This window comes from Bos grunniens, chromosome 16 (genome assembly GCF_055505025.1).
Source record: "Bos grunniens cultivar Pamir isolate PY7600 chromosome 16, Bosgru_T2T1.0, whole genome shotgun sequence".
NCBI classification, from domain to species: domain Eukaryota; kingdom Metazoa; phylum Chordata; class Mammalia; order Artiodactyla; family Bovidae; genus Bos; species Bos grunniens.
Genome location: NC_141180.1, coordinates 29,934,297 through 29,953,604, shown reverse-complemented (window position 1 = coordinate 29,953,604; position 19,308 = coordinate 29,934,297). Strand labels below are relative to the sequence as shown.

Sequence of the window (19,308 nt, the reverse complement as noted above, 5' to 3'; positions counted from 1 at the left end):
TCCCTCGCTGTAGACCAGCAGTGGCAGCAGGCAGGGTGGTTCTCCTGATCCCAGGCTCACCTTAGGCTCCACAGGTGGAGTGACCATCAGATCACCTGGGGAGCCTTAATGTAAGGGTTCTGGTCTCTCACCCAAATACTTGACTTCATTAGTTCCAGAATCAAGCCAGAAATCTCTGCTGATGGAGGCTGCTTCACAGGTCAGCCCTGTCCACCTCTTTTGACCACAGCCATGCAGAGGTGTCTCCCCTCATGCTTAGTAACAGGGCCTTCCTCTGGTCCTCTGTGGGAGCCTCATCTGCTGAGCCCTCTAGCTCTGGCCTGTCACTGGGTCTCTAGTCAGCCCCACCACTCCCTGACAACTCTCACCAAAACCATCTCCTAGTCCCCCAATCTAGGGACACTGTCAGCCCTGGGTGACATACACCCCACCTCAGGCTCACTACCTTCCAGGACTCTGACCTCACCCTCACACCCTCTGCTCTAGGAGAGCTCTTCAGGGCCACTATAGTAGTCGCTGTCTGCGGACTCCTATGCTTACCGCCCTCACCCCAAAACTCCCACACTGGGTCCTGTGTAACACCATCCTTTGCCAGCCAACCCTTGGAAGCCAGTCCTTCCTCAGACACACCCACCTCCAACTCAATAAGGGGCCAATCAAATCCTGGCCACCCATTGCCTAGCAACCTTTACAGTCTGCCCACTTCCCTCCATCCTCATGTGGGCAAGTATCTCTTACGGCTGCAATTACTGCACTGGCTTCCTAACAGGAAGCCTCCTCTAGCCCTAGTTATATTCAGTGATGGCCACTAGACTAAGCACTGTAAGGCAGAGAGCTGAGTCCTGTTCTGCCACACAGTATGCGGTGCCTGACTCCATACCTCGTCAGTGAACAGCTCTTGTTGAAAGACAACAGGGTGGAGGATACAGGGAGCTCTCTGGCGTGGGGACGATGTTCTGTGTAACAGGCACTGTTATGGAGGAGCTGCCTTTGTTCATCTTGATAAAGGAAGGCAGACAACTGTGGGCTGTTCTGGCACACATACCCGCACCACCACCACCACCGCCCACCAGAAGCTGGCAGTCACTAATCCTAGAGCGCCTGGTGCAACCAATGAGAAATGGAGGGTCAAACCCCCGGACGGCTCCCCGCTGTTGGTAAGACAAAAGTCCAAGCCCTTCCCGTGCTGCCCGCGCCCTCCCACCCCCGCATCGCAGCCTGGCTCTTCTGCCAGCCTCGGGGGAACTCATGCTTCATGCCTCTTTGCAGTTGCTGTGCTTTGTAGGAACATCGAATTAAACGTTTCCAGCTACCATCTCTCTTCTCTCTAGACTCAATTCTGAAGGCGAGATCTTTGGGAGTCTGGCGTTAATACCTGTACTCCAAAACCTCTACTCAGTAAACACCGTGCCGACGGCCACAAATTAACCAGGGAAACAGCATCCCGTGGCTGCTGGGCGCGGGCTGGGAAAACTTATCACGCATGCGCCCATCCTTTAGGGTCGGAGGCCTCGGAGACGTCTGACAGCTCCACTCAAGCCCGGACCACCCGCCCGAAAGACGCAAGGAGAGCTGCCTCCCACCCCCGCCCCGCGGGCCTTCGCGGCAAGGGGCGTCTCGCCTGGCTCCGCTTATCAGGGGCTGCCCTCGGGCCCCTTCAGCCTCCCTCGGCACCCGCTTGACCCCTAGGAAGCCTGGGGCTGCGGTGGGAACTTCGCGAGCTCCCGGGTCTCTGCGCGGATCCTAAGACACGCCCGAACGGTTAGACCTGGAAAGTCGCCGGGAGCCGGCCCCTGCGACTACTTCCGGGTCGGGATCGAGACGACGGTCTCGCCAGGGCGCCGCAGGGCCTACTGGGTAACGAGCCCCTTCCCCTACCCGCGCTGACTTGCGTCGTCGGTATCGCCGCTGACGGACAGGCATCAGAGCCAATCGGGACAAGGGAACCCCGAGCCGCGCGCCAGTCGAACCAATGGCACGCGGCGGGGCGGGGCGGTCGCGGTCGTAGAGCGTCGGGAGGAGCCGCCCTGCCGGGAAGGAGCCAGAGAGAGTCGGCGGCACAAAATGGCGGCTGCGGCCGGGGCCGGGGCTCCAGGGTCGACGGCCTCCGCGGTACCGGCTGGCACGCCGGGCTCCGGAGGCACAGCCCCCGCGTCACAGGGGGTGTTGATCGGGGACCGGCTGTACTCCGGGGTGCTCATCACTTTGGAGAACTGCCTTCTGCCCGACGACAAGCTCCGCTTCACGCCGTCCATGTCGAGTGGCCTCGACACCGACACGGAAACCGACCTCCGCGTGGTGGGCTGCGAGCTCATCCAGGCGGCCGGCATCCTGCTCCGCCTGCCGCAGGTGAGGGAGCTGCCGCGAGCCTCGGGCCGAGGTAACCGCCGCGCCCGCTGCGGGAAGGTTCCCAGGCCCTTTGTTGGCGGAGGGGCCGGAATCGGACCCGGAGCTTGCTTCGTGTGTCTGCCCGGAATCCGGGCCCAGCAATGACCCCCTACCCGGATCCCAACCCCACTCCTTACTGACGTCTGGTACCCTGCTCGGATCACTCTCCTTATTCCCACCGAGAACTCAGCCCCCACCCCGTTCCGTGTCCCCGCCCGGGACCTGGACCCAGCGCCTACCCAAGGCCGGAGCGCCCCTGCAGCGCCCCTGCTGCAGCCCACCAGAGGTGATAAAGGAGGCGAGGTAGCGGGATGCGAAGAACCTTTGTGGATGCAGAAAACGTTTTAGGTTCTGGTTCTTTATCAGGAGTTTCGCGAAACCCAGTGGTTTTATTTGAGACCCTTGAAGTGGGCAACTGAAAAGGATGGAATCCTTCTCTTGTGCAGGTGGCCATGGCTACCGGGCAGGTGTTGTTCCAGCGGTTCTTCTACACTAAGTCCTTTGTGAAGCATTCCATGGAGGTGAGATTTCCCGTCTTTCTTCCCCACAGAAACGTGTTGACAGGAAACCTGGGTTTGTGGTGTTGCCGATCGCTCAGAGGAAGGAGTACTGGTCTTGGCAATTGTAGTGCTCGCTGTATTTGGGGCGGGGTGTGTTGGGAAGCTCCCTGCTATAGAGGGGTCTCTCCCAAGTGGCCTTTTTCTCCGGGTGTATCTCCTCTGCTCTTAACCGCCTTTCTTCAGCTGTTGGAGACTGGTCCTTGGAACGAACCTCTGTCCCGTCGCTTACATTTCAGCACGTGTCAATGGCCTGTGTTCACCTGGCCTCCAAGATAGAAGAGGCTCCAAGGCGAATACGGGACGTCATCAACGTGTTTCATCGCCTTCGACATCTGCGAGAGAAAAAGTGAGTCCATCAGCGCTGTCATAGACATCCGCCTCCGTGTTTTCTCAGTTATTGTTACACTAGTTTCTGGGACAAAATTTAGGGTGTGGGGTTTTACACTTGTGCCCAGAAGGAGGCCTGGCAGCTGGGAGGTACCCTTCAGATACTGTTAATCAGTGAAGGAACCACTGTCGGCAGGAAGGGGACTGTGGCTATTGTCCAGCTGACATCGGTTTCCTGGTTGCCCAAGAGGCTGTTTGGTCAGCCTGGATGCTCTGGAGCTGGTTCTAAACCTCAGCACTGTTTTCATTTTGGGCTGGATGAGTCTTTGTTGTGGGTACTTTCCTGTGCATTGTAGGGTATTTAGAAGCATCCTTGGCTCAGGCTTTCCAATGCTCCAGGTAATGGAGGTCCTTTGTGGAACAGTTTTGGCTGTTTAAGCATCGTGCTTCTGTGGGTTCTTTCGATTTCCATTCATCCACAGTGCATCTGCTTATGTCTTGAGCCCAAAAAAGGATGTCCAGTCTTTGTGCGATGAGATGGTGAGACCCTCCAGTCTTCAGTCCACGTTTATTGTCTGTAAGGAAAACAGGGAGAGGGTTATTGAGGCATAAGTAGGTTAGCATGGGGTTTGAGGAAGACTTCGTGGTTTTGTTAAAGGAAGTGAACTTCCTGACTCCATCTGTGTTGTGTGTATGGTAGATTGTCACTGTGGGATTTGATAGACTCTGTTTTGTTTGACTCTTATGCAGATTGTGTGTTTTGTCTTTGTAGAAAACCTGTGCCTCTCCTCTTGGATCAAGATTACGTTAACTTAAAGAATCAAATTATAAAGGCGGAAAGGCGAGTTCTCAAGGAGCTGGGTTTCTGCGTCCACGTGAAGCACCCTCACAAGGTGGGTATGAGGCCCAGTTGCCATGTGAGCCCACTAAAGTGACTGCTGCATTCCCACCCAGATTGGGAACCCCAAAGGATTAAATGTGTCCCTGATTTGGTTTTCCAGTTTATACCTGTACTCTGAAAGATAACCGTTTTGTCATCAGTCTTCTCGTATTATGTTAATTTTAATAGTATATTTTTAAGAGGTGGAAGTTATCTCTCTTAAGTTTGAGCTTTCAGAAATAGTGATAAGAACTTGTAAGAATGAAATTTGTCAGTTTACTGTTTCTTTGTCAACAGCTGATTTTCTAAAGCTGCTTAAGTAATAACTTTATTTTCTTTTATGGGGGAATTGGAAGAATTCTGAACTGTTTATTTGGAAGTGAAGGAAGACAGTTTTACAGCGTGTATCAGTTGAGCATATGATAGCACACATATCTTCCGTGTTCCCTTCAAACGCAGAGTGCTGTTTTCCTCTCTCTATGTCCCCTTTTTATTGGGGGTTTCCTCATAGCTTCTTTCTCACTTGTGTGACTTTCTGGCATTAATTGAGAATCTTGGTAAATTACTCACCATAGATTTAAGACCTTTTTCTTCATTTGCTGAAAGTATTCTCATGCCATGCCTTGTATAAGTTAGCGGCTGGGGTACAGAAACGTTCCAGGCAGGCTACTCTCACTCGTGGAGAATGTGTCGAAGATGAGAATGAGCCTGAGCCCCAGCCGCGAGCAGCTCAGCGCAGCTAGGTCCTCCCGTGCTTCCCTGGTGCCTGGCTCAAAAGCAGGGAGCACGCACGTCAGCAAAAACTCCCCTCCAGCTGAACTGTGCACCGGGCGTGTGACGGGAGCCAGCCCTGGGATCTAGCACGAGGCTCTTGTTTGCTGCATGGACACCCTCAATATCTGAATTCTGGGTTCTCAAGGTTCTCGGTAATAACTGCCTAACCCGTATCTTCCAGATAATCGTTATGTACCTTCAGGTGTTAGAGTGTGAGCGTAACCAACACCTGGTCCAGACTTCATGGTGAGTTGACCTTCCTTGTTATATGAGACCAGGCAGGGCAGTGCAGGAGTATGTTGATTTGAGGCACCTGGGCAGTGGGTAGTCGGTCCCATGACTTGGTTGTGGGCTGGAATTGTCCAAGTGCCCAGTGTTCCTGCCATGTAAATCCAACCAGATTCCCAAAATATCAGGCACTGGTGGAACGGTAAGGTGACCCTTCCCCCTCCAACCCCCCAGGAGAGCAGTCAGCGGGCTTCCCTTTGGGGGCTGTTGACTAGGCATGTCGGGATCTTTTCCACAGCTGGCAGTGTGGACTTAGTGGTTTTATATCTAACGTGAACTTGCTTCTCACTGCCTCAATTAAGCAAATCGTATGGGAGGAACGGGGTGTAAGGCCTTCCTACAATTTGGGGACTGATTTTTAACAATATGCTAATATACTAGAAGTGAAGCCTGAAGTAACGGTTCAGTGCTGGGTGCTTTCCCATAGAGTTAGGTCTGTAAGGGTCATGTTTTTGCTGCCTGAATTGTCTGGTGCTGTGCTGTGCTAATGGAGAACCTATTTTGACTTTTCTTTTCTGTACTCTTTCAATCAAAGGGTAGCCTCTGAGGGTAAGTGACTAAGACTTCTCCTCTCCTGTCCAAGCGCTTCGGTGCGGGGACAGCGGCCGTCCTCAGCCAACCCCGTGCAGGCTCTCCACCGAAGGCTGGCTCTAGATGGTGGTATGCGCACGATAGTCTAGTGCTGGCCCACTGCTGCTGTGGTTCTCTGACGGTTGTGCTTCTTGTTAATCCTGTCGTGCTTGGTAATTGTATTGATTAGAGTTGATAACTGTCTTGACTTGAATTTTGTCCATTTGAAACTGCTCTACCTGTGCAATAAAGATGCAGTACCTTTCTCTTAAAAAAAAAGCAAACTAGGGGATGCTGTGAAAACTGGCTGGTGGGAGTTGAGACTGTAGTGTGGGTGGTGGTATTTATTTCTGGAAGTCCTGAAGTTGCTCTTTTCAGCAGCTAAGGGTTGACACATTTTTGTAAAAGGTGTGCATCTTTAAATCATTCCATGGACACTGTTTATATTGTAACTTATTTTAAAAATAGTAACTTTAAATATATGTTTTGAGGACTTTTTTTTAAAGGACATAAAAGTTAATGGTTTAATAATGTTACAACTGAGTACTAAATGTTTTTTTCATTAGAACCAAAATAGTTACTGATGGTTGTATTTATTAAATGTTTGTTTACTTGCAACTCTCGGGACATACGGCCTTGGCTCCATCACACGAGGTTTTTTTGGTCCCTTCTGGGTACCTGGAGCGGGATCTTAAGAGCCAGGTGCTCCTAGTGGGCAGATGTAGAATTTATCACTGAGAAAGCTCTCCATGGGTTCGTAGGTCACCTTCTCCAGGATTTGGGGCAGAGATAACCAGGGTGGGGGGTGCATCAGTTAGGCCCCAGCATGACTTGGCTGCCCCTTGTGGGTGTAGCCTGCTATCATTGGGGTATGTTAGAAGCAATGAATGTATGACCTGTTCAACTGTTCTCTTGTGCAATGAATCTCTGCAATATTTTCTGTTTTCTTGTGTTTTTGCAATATTGATAAAATTAATGTGAGGTTTGACTTTTGGTCTTTTAAATCTTAGAAAAACGTATCTAAATGAAATTGCTGAAAATGTAGCCAGCATTAGAATTCTAACCTTTTAAGAAATGCAAATGTTTTGTATTTTTATATCTTCTAATATGATAGCTGTTAAAAATGTACTGACTGTGATGAAACTTGTAGTATTTTGTTGCTTTTATCTGATTTTATGAATGTTCATTTTAAGACTCCTTATTGAAATGGGACAATTTGGAAACGGTTCTTTGATAAGCCTGAGAAGAGGATTTCCCTTTGGGCACTGAGCCCTCTGCATGATGTTCCCATGCACCCAAGGGAGTTTTTCCCCCTTGTCAAGTGGACTCCCGTGTGGAAGAAGCCACGCTGCGAGCACCTCTTCCAGGAAAAGGAGCGCAAGAGGACGACTTGTCTCAGAAAGGCCCTCGCAGGCTTTGTGCTCAGCCCGTTCATTTGAGTTTGCATGTTTCTCTGCACTGTGGATCTTGAGCATTTAAATGTTCTTAATCAAATATGTCGAGCTGCCACAGTAGACGTCTTTCTGAGGCACTGCGTTTTGCATGAGAGCAGGCCAAAGGTTGAGAGGGAAAAGTAAAGTTAAAGTTGGTTCTCTTTCATAGCAACATGTACTCTCTGACATTCAGCCAGCTTTAAAAGATTTCAGTAGTTTCCCTATCTTCCTATCCTGTATTCAGAAAAAGCAGCTGGGACGTTTCTCCATGAACTTGTGAGAATCACAGGACTGTCTAGATCTTAAGTCCTGGCCGTAGACTAGTTAGTGGAGTAGTGACTTGACCTCGACAGTGCAGACGGGTGTCATGTGCGTGCCCAGGGGTTTCAGTTCTTGCTGTGTTTGGTTTTCAGGAACTACATGAATGACAGCCTTCGCACAGATGTTTTTGTGAGGTTCCAGCCTGAGAGCATTGCCTGTGCCTGCATCTATCTTGCTGCCCGGACGCTGGAGGTCAGTGCAGGGCCACCTGGGGAGTCACCAACCCCAGTAAACTGTGTGCTATGCTTCAAGTTATGTTTACTGGCATCAGTAAAAAGCCTACTTGTTGGTGACCATCAGGCTTGTTTTTATTTCCCTGAGAATCTTGTTGGCTATGAAGAATGGTTAATGATAATGGCCTCTGTGTTTACAGATCCCTTTACCCAATCGTCCCCATTGGTTTCTTTTGTTTGGAGCAACTGAAGAAGAAATTCAAGAAATCTGCTTAAAAATCCTGCAGCTGTATACTCGGAAAAAGGTTCTGTGTCTTTTCATGTAACGTGTGCACCTGTTTTTTGACTGGAAGCATCTGGTCTGAATCATGCACTCTGGCTTTTCTAGGTTGATCTGACTCACCTGGAGAGTGAAGTGGAGAAGCGCAGGCACGCCCTCGATGAGGCAAAGGCACAGGCCAAGGGCCTGCTGCCCGGCAGCACCCAGGTGCTGGACAGTGCATCGCGGTTCTCGCCTGCCCCCAAACCTGGTAAGCGTCTCCTCCCAGGGGTGGCCCTCCCACCCTGAGTTCTCTTGGATCACATCTGCAGCTAGTCTGAGCACTCCTGAGGGCTCCAGAGTCCCCAGCAAACAAGAGGCAATCTTTGAAGTAAGAACGGAACGCCTATGAAGTCTGTTCTTGTGTTTTCATTAGTAAGGGGTATGGACAGGCTCCTGAAATGGCTCTCATTACCCAACTCACCCAAGTAGTTTGCCTTGATGAAAGTCTCATAAATCTGGAGGAGTAGATCCTGTTGTCAGATCCTAGAGTTAAGCATGATGCCTGTCCCCAGTCCCGGAGGCCTGGCGAGTGAGACAGGTGGTCTTCCTGCATCTTGAAGTCCTGAAGTGGGCTGGGAGCCAGAAGTCAGAGTTGGCAGCAGCAGTCCCTTGGGAGTGGCCTCACCTTGCTCGGCATTCCTGTTTCTCACCAGAGCAGTTGTTGAGTTGTAACTTCTTGTGATTGATTCTAGTGGAATCCCCCAAAGAAGGCAAAGGAAACAAGCCTTCCCCACTCTCCGTGAAGAACACCAAAAGGAAAGTGGAGGGTGTGAAGAAAACCAAGGCGGACAGTCCGGTGAACGGGTGAGTAGCCACGTGCCCAGATGGTACTGGGGTCGGCTAGAGAGACTTGAGGTCTTAACTATTCTCTGCCCTATTCTCAGCTTGCCGAAGGGGCAGGGGAGTCGAAGTCGGAGCGGGAGTCACGAGCAGAGCTACTCAAGGTCCCCGTCACGTTCCGCGTCCCCTAAGAGAAGGTGTGTGCTGCTTGGGTGCACGGGGCTGCAGCAGGCACCGGGATGTTTCCTGGGGAAGCGGTGTGGCCTTTCCTTGGGGACAGTTGCTCCTGACTCTCAAGTGGTCAGGATGGGTGGTTACCCACCTGCCTGGTGGTCTCCTTCACAGGAAAAGTGACAGTGGCTCCACATCTGGTGGGTCCAAGTCACAGAGCCGCTCTCGGAGCCGGAGTGACTCCCCACCACGTCAGGCCCACCGGGGCGCCCCCTACAAAGGCTCCAAGGTGCGGAGCTACCGAAGATCCAAGGACTGCAAGTACTCTACCCAGAAGCCACACAAGTCCCGGAGCCGGAGCTCCTCCCGCTCTCGGAGCCGCTCACGGGAGCGGGCGGATACTTCTGGAAAATACAAGAAAAAAAGTCATTACTATAGAGAACAGCGACGGGAGCGTTCTCGGTCTTATGAGCGAACGGGCCATCGCTATGAGCGGGACCACCCTGGGCACAGCAGGCACCGAAGGTGAGGGGTGGGGTCCCCGCAGGACTGTGCTTTGGCCCTTGATGTGGACACCTCAGCTGCTGGCCCTGGGGCGTGACTCTTTCTGGATATAGTTGTTGACTCTGGACAGTGTGATGAATTTGGAGATGGCATGGAGAGGCTGGCAAGGTGCCCATTCGTCTGGCCCAGGCCCAGCCCCCAGCTCTTGCCCAGCGCCTCAGCAGCAGCCCCGCTAGATGCAAAGGCGGGGCACGTGTCCCAGCAGCGGGGTTTGGTGCTACGACAGGCTGTCTGTTCACCCCCGAACCCATACTTAATTACGTCAAACCAAGAAAATGACTTTTTGAACCTTTGCCTATATTAGGTTATACTATGTATGTATTTTGCAGTGTTTCATGATGAGAAAATGGCCTTAATAGCCCCTTACTCTGTCCACGTTGTAAATAAACGTGTTTAATACGAGTTAAAGCTATATATGAAAACTGAGAACTTGAACTGTCAGCTTAAAACGTGTAGAGAATTCTGATTTTTAAAATGTGAAGGTAGATCTGTGTTGAAAGTCGTATATTTTTATCTGTGTGATGCTGAGTGCAGGCCACCAGCTTCTAGAGAAGTTTCCTATATATGCATTTTACGTTATTAAATAAACAATTCTCTCTACTCAGGACATTTGGAAAGTTAAAGGGCTTGTCGTTTGTCATTCTCATTGTTTGCTCCCCTGCACAGCCTGCAGCACCGATCTAGCAATGTGTCTGCACTCCCCTCTCTGATCTCATTACTGTGTTGGGTTTTGTACTGAATTCTGTGCATCTGCTCCTCTCTGAGGGCTTGTGAGGCTCTGAACTGTCTGCTACCAGCATGGTAAATGGAGGGTTTGCAAAGGACAAAGAGCATCACCCTAGAGGGGTCCTCTGTGGGAGTGGGTGAGGACAGCTCGGTGGTGCCAGTGAGCAGGGTGGGTCAGGGCTGTCTCCAAGTGCTGTGTGCACTCTGTGCAGATCAGAGGCACTTGGGGGCGTGTCTATGCCCTGTGTTGGCTCTCTCCAGACCAGCACTTCTTCATGGGTGGAAGGCACACCCTTCCTGGTGCCAGTGGCCTGGAGAAAGGTGCCTGAAGTCAGTACAGCCAAGGTATGAAAGCAGCAAGGTCAGCATCCAGGGTCCAGGTGGCTCACTCTTAGAACCAAACCATAAAAGCCTGTGGAGGCTGAGAGATAGGCTCCTGGATGGGTTTAGAGACCTTTCAACCTGGGAACCAGAAGCTGCCCCTCAGGTTGAAGGGTACATCCTCTGGAGACTCAGTTATAGAGCTGGGCCCAGATCCTGCAGTTTTGCCCTCCCATTGGCCTATCCTCCATTCTCTGCTTAGCTAAGTTGGGGCCTGGGGGTGGCTAGGCCTGGCCATTTCATACTAAGACTCACTGGAACACCCTCCTACAAGGGCAAGCCTCAGAGGAGGACCAAAGAGACTCCCCACGTCCTTGTCCCAGCAGGAGTTCCTTCAGGTCCATTCTGGGGATCCTGTCCATCCTAGCCAACCTCAGGACAACAGAGCCTTTCTGTGTTACACGGGTTAAGTGGGCCCTCTGAGCCCCTTACCCTGAGGAACAACACTGGGTCTTAGCTCAACCCCATGCTGCTTCTGGTTTTCAGACAAACTTCTCATGGACACAACATGGGAGCTTGTTTGCTTTAAGGAAAGAATATACACTCCACCCATGCAAAAAGCATCGTATTATCCATCCCACGGTACATGCGAGACGTCCTTCGCTTATCCAGACTAGCAGAGTGGAGGCTGCAAGCCAAAGCGGAGGGGTGGCGGGTCCTAGATATCCAAGTCACTCCTGACGGCGCCCCGGCTCTAGCCCAACACTTCGCACCTGTCAACCACCTTCCCCGCCCTAAGAGGCGGGTTCGGGGGTGAAGACGACGCCCCACAAGACGAGTTGCTCCGAGTCCGGCTCCCGCCCCAGCATCTGCAATAGTTAGGGCCACTTCCGTCGCCCCCTCAACATCTCCGTCGCCGGGAAAACGCCATTTCCGGCCTCCCGGGACGACTGACCCTTGACTGTCGCGGAGCGACCAGAGTTCGAGCCACGCAGGCGCAGAGGGAACACGCTTGGGATTGTGGTAAGTGTAGTTTTCTAGCCTCCGCGAGGGACAGGCGGAGTCGGAGAGCTGTGGGAGGGGCTGGGCACGGGGGCAGGAGGGGCGGTTCCTCCAGCCGGAAACCGTCGCTTTCTGGGTCCGGCAGGGCCTGCGCTGATTGGGAGTGGGGCGCCTTGGGGCGCTAGGGGGCGCTGGGCGTAGAAGCACGCGGGCGGCCGCGCTCGGGCCCGGGCGGCCTTAGGAAAGGACCGGAAGCGCTTGAGCGAGGCGAAGGTACGGTTTGTTGAACCTCCTTGCGGCGTCTGGGGAGGGTCTGTGTGAGGACGCGGCGAGCGGGCTCCAGGGACAGCCCTGGAGGCCGCGGCTGGGTGGGGCTCGGGGACCGAGACCCGATCGTAGACACAGCCTGAGAGGTGGGAGACCCGGGGTGAAGCTGAGGCTCAGGGAGGGCCAGTACCTGCCCAGAGTCGCTCAGCTGGGGGCCCTCGGAGGCAGAGGTTTTGAGGGAGGAAGCTGTACTCGAAGTGGCATCCTCGTGGTGGGAGAGGGTGGCGAGGGAGACCGGGTGCGGGAATCGGAACGAGACCAGAGCCCCCAGAGTGACCTTGGCGCACACCTGTATTCCAGCTCCGCTGATCGCCTGGGGCCACAGCCAAGCACAGACCATGTTTCTGATGCGCCTGACTTCCCAGCTGCTCAGGGCTGTTCCCAGGGCAGGTAAGAAGCCCTGTGGGGGGAGATGGTCGGGATACACATCTGGGTTAGGAGTGTGGAGTTAGCAGCTCGGTGACCTGCACTGCTCTTCCTCACCACCTGGAGGCGGGGCCAGGCCACACAAACAACCCTGTTCAGTCACTCAGTCCTGTCGGACTCTTTGTGACCCCCATGGACTGCAGCACGCCAGGCTTCCCTGTCCTTCACCATCTCCCGGAGCTTGCTCAAACTCATGTCGGTAGGCCATCCAACCATCTTTTTCTCTGTCATCCTCTTCTGCCTTCAGTCTTTACCAGCATCGAGATCTTTTCCAGTGAGTCGACTTTTTGCATCAGGTGGCCAAAACATTGGAGCTTCAACATCAGTCCTTCCAGAATTTTCTTTAGGATTGACTGGTTTGATCTCCTTGCAGTCCAAGGGACTCTCAAGAGTCTTCTCCAGCACCACAGTTCAATAGCATCAGTTCTTCGGCACTCAGCCTTCTTTATGGTCCATATCTCACATCCATACATTACTACTGGAAAAACCATAGTTTTGACTAGACAAACCTTTGTTGGCAAAGTAATGTCTCTGCTTTTTAATACGCTGTCAAGGTGTGCAGAGTACATCATGCAAAATGCTGGGCTGGATGAAGCACAAGCTGGAATCAAGATTCCCGTAAGAAATATCAGTAATCTTAGATATGCAGATGACACCACCTTTATGGCAGAAAGCGAAGAAGAACTAAATAGCCTCTTGATGAAAGTGAAAGAAGAGAGTGAAAAAGTTCACTTAAAACTCAGCATTCAAAAAATGAAGATCATGGCATCCGGTTCCATCACTTCATGGCAAATAGATGGGGAAACAATGGAAACAGTGACAGACTTTATTTTCTTGGGCTCCAAAATCACTGCAGAGGGTGACTGCAACTATGAAATTAAAAGACTTGCTCCTTGAAATAAAAGCTATGACAAACCTGGACAACATATTAAAAAACAGAGGCATTACTTTGCTGACAAAGGTCCATCTAGTCAAAGCTATGGTTTTTCCAGTAGTCATGTAGGGATATGAGAGTTGGACTATAAAGAAAGCTGAATGCTGAAGAATTGATGCTTTTGAACTGTGGTGTTGGAGAAGACTCTTCAGAGTCCCTTGGACAGCAAGGAGATCCAACCAGTTCATCCTAAAGGAAATCAGTCCGGAATATTCATTGAAAGGACTGATGCTGAAGCTGAAACTACAACATTTTGACCACCTGATGTGAAGAGCTGACTCATTGGAAAAGACCCCGATGCTGGGAAAGATTGAAGCCAAGAGGAGAAGGGGATGACAGAGCATGAGATGGTTGGATGGCATCACCGACTTGATGGATATGAGTTTGAGCAGGCTCCGGTAGTTGGTGATGGACATGGGTCGCAAAAAGTCGAACACGAGTGAGTGACTGAACTAAACTGCCTGAAGGTCTCTTTTGTACAGTTCTTCCGGGTATTCTTGCCACCTCTTCTTAATATCTTCTGCTTTTGTTAGGTCCATACCATTTCTGTCCTTTACTGTGCCTATCTTTGCATGAAATGTTCCTTTGGTATCTCTAATTTTCTTGAAGAGTTCTCTAGTCTTTCCCATTCTATTGCTTTCCTCTATTTCTTTGCATTGATCACTGAGGTAGGTTTTCTTATATCTCCTCGCTATTCTTTGGAACTCTGCATTATCAGATGGGTATATCTTTCCTTTTCTCCTTTGCCTTTCACTTCTCTTCTTAGCTATTTGCAAGGCCTCGTCAGACAACCATTTGCTTTTTTGCATTTCTTTTCCTGGGGATGGTCTTGATCACCATCTTCTGTACAGTGTTATGAACCTCTGTCCATAGTTCTTCAAACACTCTATCAACTCTAATTCCTTGAGTCTATTTGTCACTTCCACTGTATAATCATAAGGGATTTGATTTAGGTCATACCTGAATAGTCTAGTGGTTTTCCCTACTTTTTTCCATTTAAGTCTAAATTTGACAATAAGAAGTTCGTGATCTGAGCCACAGTCATTTCCCAGTCTTGTTTTTACTGACTGCATAGAACTACTCCATCTTCGGCTGCAAATAATATAATCAGTCTGATTTCAGTATAGACCATCTGGTGATGTCCATGTGTAGAGTCATCTCTTGTGTTGTTGGATGAGGGTGTTTGCTATGACCAGTGTGTTCTCTTGGCAAAACTCTATTAGCCTTTGCCCTGCTTTATTTTGTGCTCCAAGGCCACACTTGCTTGTTACTTCAGGTATCTCTTGACTTCCTACTTTTGCATTCCAGTCCCCTATGATGAAAAGGACATCTTTTTTTGTTGTTAGTTCTAGAAGATCGTGTGGGTCTTCGTAGAACCATTCAACTTCAGCTTCTTTGGCATTACTGGTTGGGGCATAGACTTGGATTACTATGATACTGAATGGTTTGCCTTGGAAACAAACAGAGATCATTTTTTCATTTTTGAGATTGTATCCAAGTACTGCATTTCAGACTCTTTTGTTGACTGTGAGGGCTACTCCGTTTCTTTTAAGGGATTCTTGCCCACAGTGGTAGAAATAATGGTCATCTGAATTAAATTCTCCTATTCCGGTCTATTTTAGTTCACTGATTCCTAAAATGTCAATGTTCACTCTTGCCATCTCCTGTTTGACCACTTCCAATTTACTTTGATTCATGGACCTAATATTCCAGGTTCCTGTGCAGTATTGTTCTTTATAGCATTGGACTTTAACTTTCATCACCAGATATATCCATACCTGGGCGTTGTTTCCACTTTGGCTTAGCTTCTTCATTCCTTCTGGAGCTTTTTCTCTGCTTTTCTCCAGTAGCATATCAGGCATCTTCTGACCTGGGGAGTTCATTTTTCAGTGTCATATCTTTTTGTCTTTTCATACTGTTCATGGGGTTCTTAAGGCAAGAATAGTGAAGTAGTTTGCCATTCCCTTCAGTGACCATGTTTTGTCAGAACTTTCTACCATGACCCGTCCATCTTGGGTGGCCCTACATGGCATGGCTCATAGTTTCACTGCATTAGACAAGTCTGTGATCCATGTGATCAGTTTGGTTAGTTTTCTGTGCTTGTAGTTTTCATTCTATCTGCCCTCTGATGGATGAGAACAGACAACCCTGTAGTCATCCAGATGTCACAGAAGGTGAGTCTTGGCCTAAGAATGTTAGCAGGGCTTCAGGGGGTTCTGCTCCACAGGCCCCATGGCTGTGTAGGTTGTGTAGCCCCACGAGCAGTAATTAACTGTGCTCTCTTGTCTCCTGCAGGCTGCAATGGACCCTGGCCTGTCTTAGGGGTGCTGGGCAGGCATGCCTGCAGGCCTTGCTATAGCACGAAGCCAACAGGCCCAAGTGGGGTTGCCTCTCTCCCTGGCAGGCGGGTCCACATGGAACTTGAGGAGATGCTGGTCCCAAGGAAGATGTCCATCAGCCCCCTGGAGAGCTGGCTGACCATTCGCTACCTCCTACCCAGACTGGACACTGGGGCCCCAGGGACTGTGTCTCCAGCCCAACTCTATGAGTGTCCGCCCAGTCAGGTGGGCGAAGGGGTCGAGCAGGGTGGTAAGGATGTCTTTGATGCGCCCCAGATGCAGTGTAGAAATGTGCTCAAGATTCGCCGGCGGAAGATGAATCATCACAAGTACCGCAAGCTGGTCAAGAGGACCCGGTTCCTGCGGCGGAAAGTCAGGGAAGCACGTCTGAAACGGAAGCAGGTGAGCATGGCCCTTGGCTGTAACTATGTGGGGTGGCTGGAGTGCGTGGTTATGCCACAGACCTGTTGGTGGTCACTCCCTCTGCCCTCGCAGATGAAGTTCGAGAGAGACCTGAGGCGCATCTGGCAGAAGGCAGGCCTGAAGGAAGCCCCTCCAGGCTGGCAGACCCCCAAGATCTACCTGAAGGGCAAATGAGTCTTCTGTCTCTGTCCTCCTCCCCCGTGACTGCTGATGCCCAACGATAATAAATGCTCTGGGGACTCGGCTGTCCCTACTGGCCGGGACCTTCTTCTGCTTGGTGTGAGCTGTTCTGGGATGAAGGCTGGTACCAGCTTCTGGTATTACAGGAGCCCAAGGCCACTGGGGCAGATTGAGAGCCCCTTCCCCCAGCGGGCCCTGTCCTGGTGCCCTGGCTGCAGGAGGGAAAGCCAGTGCTGTGGGACATCTGTGAAGAGTCACAGCCCTGCCCCTGGTGAGCACACAATCAGGGAGCATGGCACGGGGACCATCTGGGGGTTAGAGAGTGAGTATACCGTTGACCCTTTTTGCAGTCGAAAACCTGAGCAGAGCTTATAGTCAGCACTCCATTTCTTCGGTTTTGGGATCAACCAGCTGTGGCTCGTGTGTTGCTATAGGACCTGATGATTGAAAAAAAAAAAAAAAAGAGTGGACTTGCACAGTTGAGGGGTCAGGGAGGCCCTCACTGGACAGACGGGTGGGAGGCAGCAAAGGCGCCTGTCCTCAGGGATGGTGGGCAGGTCCTGCTCAGCTACAGCAGGGGACCCCTAGCGTGCTGTGAGCTCCTTGGCCTCTGCCACTTTGGGGGGCTCATCAGGAAGGGATGGCCTGCTCTGGCAGGTTCAGGGTTGGACTGGCTGAAAGGGGGCCCTTTGTGGAGCTGGGGAAGCCTGGAGCCTTATCATGAACCAGTTGCCCCCAGGGATTCCAGATTCTGTTTGCGTGGAGAGGAACATGTTTTGTCTAATAGTAGGGGATTAGGCGGGGAGCCTGGGCCTCTCATATCCAGGCTTGGGGGATTGGGTTGCAGGCATGGAGCCTGGTCAGAGTCTGAGCTCAGGTGAGCATAGGTGAGGTGTCTGCCTTGCTCCTGACTGCCATGTGCAAGGAGGGGAAGGTGCACCTCTCCTGAGCCCTGGAAATGCCCCTGTCCTGCTTCGCACTAGGGCTATGGAGATGTGTCTGGGGCCTGGGTTGGGTTCCCTGCAGATCTGGAGGGAGGGGTTGTGCTTGGACACAAGCTTCCTAGAAGTTCCCCTGGAAGGGCACTGATGACTCCAATGCTTCAGTGAGCCTGGTGGGCCCTGTCCTGTGTGTGCCCGCCAGCCAGGTGAGCAGGCTTCTAGCCAAGGGGCCCATCTGGGTCCCTGCCTGTCAGTGGGATGGGCTTATGGAGCAAATGCACATGTTGGATGTCAGGAAGGTGAAGCTGGCCCTGACTTTGAGGGGACCTGAGGCCTTTGGGAGCGCAGGACTGCTTCCACCAGTAACCACTAGGGGGCACTGGTTGGGCTCCTGCCAGCCCTAGGGGTTTTTGCTGAGCACCAGGACACTAGCATCCTTCCCTCTCAGTTTCCTCAGCTGCCGGTGGGGCAGGGCTCCCAGGTCCAGGGCTTCAGCAGTGGGGCCTCCCTGGGGTGGAGTGGACCAGGCTCTTCTGGTAGTCAGTCTGGCCCCAGCTCCACCAGTCTGCTCAGCAGGGCCTCCATTTGCCAGTGCCGCCCTTGGCTGATACCCATGGCTGCTGAGCAGCTGCTCCCGGTGTTTCCTTCCAGCCCTGCTGCAGAGCTGCCCGCTGCTCACCCCACCCTTCCCTGACTGGCGGGGGAGAAATAGATGCTGAGCCTGGAGACAAGGCCTCTGTCCGTCAGAAGCTCAGCTGGGGCAGTGAGTGCCGGAGGTGCAACTGGCTGCCTGTGCAAAGAGGCACAGACCCAGATGCCAGGAGGCAGCCACCTGGCAGAGTGCCGCAGGACCCCCGCCTCCTCCACGCTGGGGGGGTGCCAGCTGGGGCACCCCTAGAAGGCAGGCTGCCCGGGGGCTCCAGACTGCACAACCTCACCATTCCTCCAGAGCAGTGGTTCTTAAGTGGACATTTGGCCGCGTTTGGAGACAGTTTTGGTTGTCATGGTGGGATCACAGTGGACGAGGCTGGGGATGCTGTGAAATGCCCTACAACGCACAGAGCAGCCCCTGACCTAGAGCAGGTAGCCTGGATGTGTGAGTGGGACTGCTGTCCAGGCCCCTGCTCCTGATGTCACTGATCCTTTCGGGTTTTCTCCTGAGCTGGCCCAGCCCTGCTGGTCTCCTTAGTCCATCCCCTCCCTTGCCCTGTTGGGCCTGGACTTGGCAGCCGCCGCCCCGCCTGGCTCACGTGCAGACCTTGTCCCCACTGTGGTTTGGGTGCCCTGGGCCCCAGCCATGACCTCAGGAGGTGGTTTGGGGGTTTTATTTTTACTCTTTAGCTCCTCCCAGACCACAGGAGGCTGCCTCTTGCTTCTTCCCTGTGGGGCCTCCACCCTCTCCCAGCTCCTCTATGTTGGCTCCTGTTTTAGCCCTGGGCACCCTCTGAGAGGGGCACAGAGTGAGGGGCCTGCCTGTGTGATGTGGTTCCAGCCTACAGTTGGTTCCTCCACAGCCTCTCGGAGCAGTGCTTTGGCATGAACACAGCCAGAGGAGAGGCTCCAGGGCTGGAGTGGCTGCCTTTTGGACCCAGGGCAGGCACTGCATACAGCTCTGCTCCACGGCTGTCGCTCTGCTGGTGCTTCTGGGGCATGGCCAGGCTCTTCCAGCCTGAGCATTTGTGTCCACACCATGGGCCAAGGAAGGAGCCAGGCAGGTTCAAGTCCTGGGGGAGGATGTGAGGCTGGACACACAGGGGTGGACACAGTGCACACATACGTGTGCACCCCTCAAACCCTGCCTGTGAATGGCTGTGCTCCCCGCCACCCAGGGGAGCACGCAGGCTGGTGAGGGTGACAGAGGGACAAGGCATAGGGCAGAGGGAGGCCTCACTCCCCTGGCCTGGCCATGCCCACTGGACTTGCTGCAAGAACACTGGAACCTGGGGGACAGGGAGGCAGAGAATGTTCCTCTCTAGGACTGAGTTTTGGAGAAAGCCCCTGAAGAGCTGAGGCTTCCCTGATAGCTCAGTTGGTAAAGAATCTGCCTGTAATGCAGGAGACCCTGGTTCGATTCCTGGGTCAGAAAGATCTGCTGGAGAAGGGATAGGCTACCCACTCCAGTATTCTTCGGCTTTCCT

General features: G+C 52.3%; 2 protein-coding genes and 1 long non-coding RNA gene across 12 annotated transcripts; 2 read left to right on the top strand and 1 right to left on the bottom strand.

Moving 5' to 3' along the window:
- The first annotated feature begins 2,043 nt into the window (after positions 1–2,043).
- On the top strand, positions 2,044–10,174 carry CCNL2 (cyclin L2). 3 transcript variants are annotated; one of them, XR_015143310.1, is made up of 11 exons: positions 2,044–2,349; positions 2,835–2,909; positions 3,185–3,294; positions 4,048–4,168; positions 5,111–5,175; positions 5,753–7,733; positions 7,915–8,019; positions 8,103–8,244; positions 8,729–8,840; positions 8,921–9,013; positions 9,162–10,174. XR_015143310.1 is itself a non-coding variant. In XM_086343994.1 (11 exons), the coding sequence occupies exons 1-11, from the start codon at positions 2,065–2,067 to the stop codon at positions 9,514–9,516; spliced, it is 1,563 nt and encodes a 520-aa protein (XP_086200120.1). In that variant the 5' UTR covers positions 2,044–2,064; the 3' UTR covers positions 9,517–10,174. The 3 variants fall into 3 exon arrangements, 2 of the variants coding, with proteins under 2 accessions (XP_086200120.1, XP_086200121.1); XM_086343994.1 differs by having other exon boundaries at positions 7,634–7,733; XM_086343995.1 differs by having other exon boundaries at positions 2,044–2,380; positions 7,634–7,733.
- On the bottom strand, positions 2,731–9,391 carry LOC147356476 (uncharacterized). Its single transcript, XR_015143316.1, has 2 exons — positions 8,458–9,391; positions 2,731–3,850 (listed from the first exon to the last, which is right to left on the bottom strand). It is a non-coding gene; the product is annotated as an uncharacterized LOC147356476 (long non-coding RNA).
- A 1,644-nt stretch (positions 10,175–11,818) lies between the features above and the next one.
- Positions 11,819–16,312, top strand: AURKAIP1 (aurora kinase A interacting protein 1). 8 transcript variants are annotated; one of them, XM_086344044.1, is made up of 4 exons: positions 11,819–11,873; positions 12,228–12,317; positions 15,692–16,028; positions 16,122–16,312. In XM_086344044.1, the coding sequence occupies exons 3-4, from the start codon at positions 15,702–15,704 to the stop codon at positions 16,221–16,223; spliced, it is 429 nt and encodes a 142-aa protein (XP_086200170.1). In that variant the 5' UTR covers positions 11,819–11,873; positions 12,228–12,317; positions 15,692–15,701; the 3' UTR covers positions 16,224–16,312. The 8 variants fall into 8 exon arrangements, with proteins under 8 accessions (XP_086200170.1, XP_086200163.1, XP_086200165.1 ...); XM_086344037.1 differs by having other exon boundaries at positions 15,583–16,028; XM_086344039.1 differs by having other exon boundaries at positions 11,857–11,911; positions 15,583–16,028.
- The last annotated feature ends 2,996 nt before the right edge of the window (positions 16,313–19,308 follow it).

Coding starts and splice junctions, on each gene's coding strand:
- CCNL2 (XM_086343994.1), top strand. CDS start 2,065: ATGGCGGCTGCGGCCGGGGCCGGGGCTCCAGGGTCGACGGCCTCCGCG. Junction 2,350..2,834: donor TCCTGCTCCGCCTGCCGCAG/GTGAGGGAGCTG, acceptor TCTCTTGTGCAG/GTGGCCATGGCTACCGGGCA. Junction 7,734..7,914: donor TTGCTGCCCGGACGCTGGAG/GTCAGTGCAGGG, acceptor CTGTGTTTACAG/ATCCCTTTACCCAATCGTCC.
- AURKAIP1 (XM_086344037.1), top strand. CDS start 12,266: ATGTTTCTGATGCGCCTGACTTCCCAGCTGCTCAGGGCTGTTCCCAGG. Junction 12,318..15,582: donor CAGGGCTGTTCCCAGGGCAG/GTAAGAAGCCCT, acceptor TGTCTCCTGCAG/GCTGCAATGGACCCTGGCCT. Junction 16,029..16,121: donor CACGTCTGAAACGGAAGCAG/GTGAGCATGGCC, acceptor CTGCCCTCGCAG/ATGAAGTTCGAGAGAGACCT.